This window comes from Phoxinus phoxinus (genome assembly GCF_949152265.1).
Source record: "Phoxinus phoxinus genome assembly, chromosome: 21".
Taxonomy (NCBI): Eukaryota; Metazoa; Chordata; class Actinopteri; order Cypriniformes; family Leuciscidae; genus Phoxinus; species Phoxinus phoxinus.
Genome location: NC_136896.1, coordinates 22122324 through 22129926, shown reverse-complemented (window position 1 = coordinate 22129926; position 7603 = coordinate 22122324). Strand labels below are relative to the sequence as shown.

The 7603-nt window shown below is 35.6% G+C and overlaps 1 protein-coding gene across 1 annotated transcript; it reads left to right on the top strand.

Moving 5' to 3' along the window:
* Nucleotides 1-464: 464 nt before the first annotated feature.
* On the top strand, nucleotides 465-6818 carry paqr4b (progestin and adipoQ receptor family member IVb). The gene is made up of 3 exons (XM_079595436.1): nucleotides 465-859; nucleotides 2708-2926; nucleotides 3368-6818. The coding sequence occupies exons 1-3, from the start codon at nucleotides 649-651 to the stop codon at nucleotides 3799-3801; spliced, it is 864 nt and encodes a 287-aa protein (XP_079451562.1). The 5' UTR covers nucleotides 465-648; the 3' UTR covers nucleotides 3802-6818.
* The last annotated feature ends 785 nt before the right edge of the window (nucleotides 6819-7603 follow it).

The following is a 7603-nucleotide window of genomic DNA, read 5'->3' as shown; positions in this document are numbered from 1 at the left end:
AAGACATTTTAGATTAAATATAATTATATCTGATGCATCTTTTTTCTTTTTAAATTCCATAATTCCACAAAAATGTTTCTTGTATTTTATGTTTTATGAATTTTCTTTTTATGTAGAAGTGTTTTTTTTTTTTTTTTCTAGAAGCCATTGTTATTTATTTCTGTTTAATTTCCTGTGGCAAAGCTATGAATGGTTTTGAATAAATACAAACTCTAAATCCAACCTTCATTTAAATCTTTCATTCAAATCCTGGACTTTATATAGGGTAGTTTAAAGAAAATTATTGGGATTATCATATTTACAATAAGAGATAAAAAGCAGATGTGTCGAAGTCTACCAGCAGACTAGTGTTTGTACTTAAGGAACTGTAATCTTCCATGAGCTCGCCTCTGCTGAGCCTGACTGCTTCATGCTGATTGGCTACGACGCTAAGTAGCAGTAAATTGACCCACAGCTTTTCTGCAAGCAACAAGTTGCTGCAGTTCTACCTGGCAGTACTTCCAAGACAATGAGTATCTGGTGTCAGAAAGTAACTATTACCATCACTAGTTAGCTAAAACTAGCTAGTTAGCTAAAACTAGCTGACTATGCATTTATAGCTTGATTTAAGACATTTGAAGAGATTCCAGGCTTTCCTCCCAAAGGAAGATGAAACTGGTCAAGGACATCCGAGCATATTTAACTTTTTCTGCAATGGATTTTTTTACTGGGCCAAAACTTCTGGATTTTAAAAATTCACCACCCCATCTTCAGTTCAACAAATATGTCCTGAAAGGATACCGGCCTATATCCACTTACAGAGACTGTCTGCGAAGTTTGTTCTATCTGCATAATGAACTTGGGAACATCTATACACATGGTATGAAAAAAAAAAAAAACTTGCATAATTTGTACTGTAATGTCTAGAAATTGTTTAACATATGATCAACTGTAGGTTTAGGGAGCTGTAAAGTCATTTTGTAGATGTTAAATTCAATTTATAATTCCTGCATTATTCCACTGAAGGGAGAGTTACTGAAACAAGGTTTGGGGAATCCCATGCACAGAGGAGGGAAACCTTGTAATTCAGGGCTACTTTCTCTACGGTTCACTCAGTAACACTCTTCAGAAGAGCTCGTAAATAGCATTACGTGGGATTACATCTAATCCGTGTTCGAGAATTGCTGCATTGGAAGTGATAATGTATAATTGCTGTGAGCAGTAAAAGTGCAGTAAAAATCCGGTGGGCCTATATTTTGGACGGAACTAAAAACAGTTTTTGGAATTTAATGGATTTTCTTTGGAATTTTATTGGACTTTATAGAATTAAGTAGTAACCCATTTAAAGCATTTTATGTCTTCATGTTAAAAAGACTTGTTAACCCTATAAAGCCTACCCTACTGTATCATATTTCATATGCAAATTTCTAAGGCCTCTAAAATACCTTCTGTCCTCTGTCATCCTTCATGCTTTTTTTAGGAAGGAAAAAGCATTTTAGTAAAATTCTACATGTGTTTTTGCTGTGAAAACTAAAATAACTTTTACATCATTAGTAATATTTCAAGATGAACACACACTGGACTGAAGCTTTACTTGATTATCCATACATCATTTTTTTTTTAACTCATATGTTAAAATGTATCAAATAGGATACATCTCTCAATCATCATTGTATTGCATTACATCTATATATTATCTGCCTCCCCCTCAGAGAATAAAATCCAAATATCATTTTAAGACGCATACAATGCATAAATAGCAGTTGTCGCCCAATAATGTAAGTGGTTTGCTGTACTATAAAGATCTGATTTACATTACAGGCTATCAGAATTTCATCTTTTGGGCCATGTAAATATCAGCAACTGCATCAAATTGCATATTTTCCGACAGGGCATGCTGGGATACATTTGGTTTGCTAACTGTACCAAATCTATTGTAAAATGTCCAGATTTTTGCCGAGTAAGGCCCTGTTTACACGAGAACGCTCGCGGGTGAAAACGTAAAAAGATTTGATCAGATGTGCCTTTCGTTTAGACGGCGACGGGTTTTGGGGCTTAAAAATGCAAAAAAAAATGAAACCAGCCAGAGTGGAAATCTTAAAAACGCTCCACCGTCGTGTTCCCGTCTAAAGGGTAAAAACGCAAAAGTCTGCTAGACAGTGAAGGCACCGATCTGCTCTCGTCATGTACGCGTTTACGTCACAGGCATGCGCCAGTACAGGAAAATACCAAAACATTATCAAACTAAAATATAGCATTAATTTCATTGACAAAAAAAAAATAAAAATCTGTCATTTTTGAACGACACGCGAAGAGCACCGAGAGTTAAAGCAGCAGCTTTACCGTATTAAACATGAAAAACAGTGTCAGCTTCTCTTTCACTGCTTCACGTTGCCACCTGGAGAGAATACTACATTGAATTTCACACACTTTTGCGTCACCATATGACCGCAGATTCCCCCCAATTGAATCCAATTGAATCCTAACCATATCTCAACCCCTAAACCTAACCCTACATATAAGTTATCTCTAAAATCAGAGGGAAATAAGAAGTGAATAAGTCTGATGTAGAAGCAACTAACCCTGGTTGTAAGCATAAACAGCATAAAAAGCAAAACTGTAAAATTGTCCCCCAAGTCAGATTGGTTGATTGGAATGTTGTTCCAGGATCATGTACTTGGTGAAATCAGGTTCTGCCGTATGTTAACATGTATTTTTTATTCATCAGGTATCCCCTTCATCTGTTTTTTGCTATTTTTGCCTGTGAATATCCCATGGGCTGAAGTGGATGAGTGGTGGATTGGTGTGGTGCATTATCTGGCTTGTCTGTCTCCCACCGTTTGTTCAGTCTTCTACCATCTCTTTATGAACCATGAGGGTGGAGCACATATTTATGACACACTGCTGTGCTTCGACATGGTTGGCGTCTGTCTTGTCAACACTCTCGGTGAGTGCCTAAAGTTAAGCAAGCTAGAGAAGAGAAATGCAGAGAAGAATCTGTGTCTGTGAAATTGCATTGGTTTATGGGCTTAAAGTGCTTGTGGAAAAGATGTGATGGTCACAACGTTCAGGTGGAGGATGGCAGCTTAATCCACCAGAGAGGAACAGAAAAGGTGAAAGTTTTGGAGTGACTTTATGCCTCATTGTCAAACAAGGCATCGCTCATTCAGTGACCTTAGCTAGTAAAAGGGACTACAGAGATGACTGTTATACACTGCATTGTAAGGGAAACCGCTCAAAGGGAATTATTATTAATTTTATAGGGAATTTAAAAAGAGTCACTTTTAGAAGTTTTATTTTGTAGAATGTATTGATCAATTCCTGTACAAATCGTTGCTGCTTTCAAGGGCCAAAGTTCAATGCATTCGTTGTACTTTTCTTTTTGCAGGTGCTCTGCCAATCATTTACATAACTTTGTTGTGTTACCCATCTTCCCGTCGTGTGGCGATGTTGGCGTATCTCCTCCTCTCTGGCTATGGTGTTTACTGCGCGGTCACGGCACGGGATAACGTGCACCGACTGCAATCTTTCGCCTGGCAGGCTTTCTTCCGCTTCGTTCTCTTTCTGTTGCGTCTGACTGGCGCGGGCAGAGGAAGCCCCGCATCCCTTCGTCTCTACCTCACCATGGATGCTTTGGCATTGCTAGGGGGACTCGTCAATATTTCCCGCCTGCCTGAGCGTTTCAGTCCTGGTCGGTTTGACTACTGGTTAAATAGTCACCAAATAATGCACATCATGGTCATCCTGTCCATTCTGTACTTGCACTGGGGCACGCTGGAGGATTTAACGTGGTTAAAGGTGCATCACTGTGCTGGTGAATAAACTTGATACTGATACTTGATACTTGAAACTGATATGTCATCATGACATTTAAAGAAATCCAGGAAAATTGTAGAGTTTTCGGTGTGGTGGTGATATCAGTTGGTAATCGAATGCTACTTTCTTTGATATTCAGTATGGGTCATTCCGTGTTCAACTCAACCAGAGGTCCCCGGCTAAAAAGTTAGATTTTTATCTTTTTTTGTCTGGTGAAAGAAATACACTAATGAAGAAGAAAGCCAAAATATTAAATGTGCTGCTGGGTGCATTTTTACTCGGTAAGTCACTTTTTTGTAGAGTGGGGTCAAATTGGCAATTTTTGCCTGAGAATTTGAGCCAAATTACAGCGGGGTAAAAATGACTTTAGAAAGATGGCAGTATCATTATTTTATTTTTGCACAGAGAATGGTAGGTCTATTAGTTAAATCTGTTGACAACAGTGAAAGTAAAAAAATGGGAAAAGCACTTCTTGTGTTTTTTTGCCCCAAGTTTGCATGCCTCTTATTCAATAAAAGATACCTTAATATCCTTTTAGATTCTGAGGCCGGATTCATAAAACATTTTTGAGAATAACATTTTTCTTAACTATGTTAATTTCCTCTTATTTGATAACTTAAAAAAAAAGCTATATTCATATTCCCGAAAAGAATGTTCTTAAAAATCATCGTAAATAACTTCTTAAAGTTAGGATCCAACCTGTCTTACAGGGTCAGGGAGGTGGTATGTTTTATGCATTTGTTTTTAGGGAAACAAGATACACTGTAAACCCTAACGCTCAAAATACTTAATTGGTTTGAGTATGACAAACTTAAATTAAACAAACTAGTCAAATTAACTTTTATGAGTATTTAGCACTTTCCTTTTCTTTCAAGTTCACAGAACTGATATATTTTAAGTAAACTGAACTGTTTCATTGTTTTGAGTTTTATGAAATTATTTCTTTAAATTTAGACAAACTTAAGTTTAAGTGAAATGGCTGGGATGTCTATTTCCCAGCATGCTTTGCCGATGGCACTCGAAAGGGAGAGTAAATGCTAAAATTAAGAGTAATATAATGTGTGTGTTTTTTTGTGCCAGACTAATGTTGGGAGATTTAGTAGTGATTAATGTTTTGTTATTCTAATTTAGAAGAATTTCTGTTAATGTTGGTTTTATAGTTACCATCATGGTGACAAGTGGTGCATGCAGCTTGATTTGAGAGCAAATAATAACTTTATATTGTTGCGCTCATACAGCAAGTGCTTCTGTATAACATACTATTGTTAATATGTTAGCAAATGTTAGTGGATTAGCTTGTTAAAGCTAACTAAGTTTATACTACTAAAAATGTTCACATTGAGATTACATGAAAGCTTTAAGTTAATTGTATGAATTAGTCTACTCATATATTTTAATTGTTCTTAACTTGAAATGTTTGAGTACAAAATAAAAATTTGCTAGTTCTGCTTACTAAAACTTTGAATATCAGAACTTAAAAAAATTGAGGCAATCGATTGCCTTAAAAGTTTTGAGTTCTGCCAACTTATTCGGGTTTACAGTGTACATTTCTAACATTCCCCTTAAAATCCAATTAGTATCAGCAGTGTGCAAAGTGAACCACATTTGGTTTTTGACCATTGAAAATGGGTAAAATACAACAAACTGTACATTGAGCCGCATTGAGATCTCGAAATATTTATGGGATTGAACCATAGGGCCTTGAAAATGAAGATTTCAAAGGAAAAGTTAACAACGAGAATCTAAAATCATATTAAGATATCTTTACTTTTTGAGTGACAGGCACGCAAACTTTGGAAAAACAATATTTGTCTCTCAGACAGCTAAGAAATTGTGTTGATAGAAAAACGAGATACATTTCTAGTTTCAAAATTATTTGTTGTTCAGATGTCCCTATTTAAAAGAAAAAAAGTATCAACTGTATGCAAAGTGACCCACATGTATTTATTTTAAACAAAAATGTGAAAATGCGTTCAATTGACCAATTTACTCATGGAGCCACATAAAGATCTCCATATCTATGGGATTGTATATTGGGCCTTTAAAATGAAGATACCAAAAGAAATGTTTGTTAAAACCAAAACATAAAAAGGACAGTAAGATATATTTAATACTTCTTGAGTTGCAGACATGCAAACTTGGGGCAAAAATGCTTTTTCCCATTTTTTAACTGTCTCCGTTTGCATAAAATGCAACAAAGATTACTAAAGTCAACAGATTGAACTAAATAGACCTACCAAAATAATGATGCTGCCATTTTTCTAAAGTAATTTTCCCCCGCCTGTAATTTGGCTCCAAATCTCAGGTGAAAATGGACATTTCTACAAAATAGTGAATTACTCAGTAAGTACATCTATGACATTTAATATTTTGGCTTTCATCACTATTTATCTTTGTATTTCTATAGAAAAAATATTAACAAAATCAAAAATATGAGCCGGGGAAGTTTCCACAATTTGGTTGATTTGACACGGAATGACCCATATCCTGTTTACATCTACAAAATGACAGATTAATTTACACCACATGTTGATGGGACACAACCTTTGATGTCAACGACAATATATGGAAAGAGTCCCTTTTCCTTTAAAAGTTGATAGGCCTGTATATTATCATGCATGCACAATTATATGGTTAGTTTTGCGTTTAGCACTGTTTTTTCACCACTGTCTGCAGTCATTTCAGAACAGACCTAAGACCTTTTTTTGAGTTGAGAATGTATTGTTAAAAAATGAAATAAGATGTTGTGAAGGGAAACCCCAATACAATGTGCAATGATAATCTTTGAATGCACTTTATCCTTCTAAGGTTTAGAAATTCAATCCAGATGATTGTATCCTGGATTTTATGGCATTACTGTTGGCAAACCTGATGATTTCTATTTACAAGGTGCTACATATGTGAAATATGAAATGTATATCAATATAAAATATTACTTGAATTAAACAAGCTGGACTTGAAAGTATTTTTCTGTAACTCACTGAAGTATGTAATCTGGGGATGTGTGGGGAAAGTTTATATATGAAAAGTATGGACTTTGCAATATTTTCCATTTTAGCCATTGATGATGACAAATAACCAGAGGTGGAAAGTCCAGGTTCAGAAAGTAAAAGTCTTCCTCAGTATTTTGTTCCAATCACCTGGATTTGCTAATTAGCACAATTTTTCAGCCAGGAGATAGAACTAATTAGTGAAATCAGCTGACTGAGTTTATGGGTGGAATAAACATATGGCAGGACTTTTACTTTCTGACCCCTGGACTTTCCACCTCTGCAAATAACTTACAAATTGTGAGGCTTGTTAAGGTGTGCTATTACTACTTTGTTAATATAAAGACTAGAAAATGGGCAAAAATGCTAAACCATGGGTCCTTGGCTATATGTAGAGAACAGAATGTCATGGAGACCTGTGGATGTGCTTTTCTAGCCATTCAGCCAACCAGCAATACCTTAGCATAATTTATTTGTGGCACGTCTTGAACAAAGCAGAAAACATGCAAAATGCACTATGAACTTATCAATGATGTAGACATAATGAAGACAACTACTAAGTGTCCTCCATTTGATAGCGTGGGCAAACTCAGGCAGACGACAAACATCTTATTTCATCTTTGTAGGCTACTCTTTTAAACTAACACAAGCTAGCACTCATCAACATGGGCATCTATTATTATGATCTCCAGAAGTTTGTTTAGTCTCATCCGTTTCTTTTTGGACTGTTAAACAACGGACTATTGATTTTTATTTTATTTTTTATATGATTTATTATCATATAAATTAACAAGCTCTACATTCTGACACCTGGTAAA

Bases quoted from the DNA above. Each gene is read 5' to 3' on its own strand.
- paqr4b (XM_079595436.1), top strand. From the start codon at position 649: ATGAAACTGGTCAAGGACATCCGAGCATATTTAACTTTTTCTGCAATG. The intron at 860-2,707 runs GTATGAAAAAAA...TTTATTCATCAG, and splicing joins TGGGAACATCTATACACATG to GTATCCCCTTCATCTGTTTT. The intron at 2,927-3,367 runs GTGAGTGCCTAA...TTCTTTTTGCAG, and splicing joins CTGTCTTGTCAACACTCTCG to GTGCTCTGCCAATCATTTAC.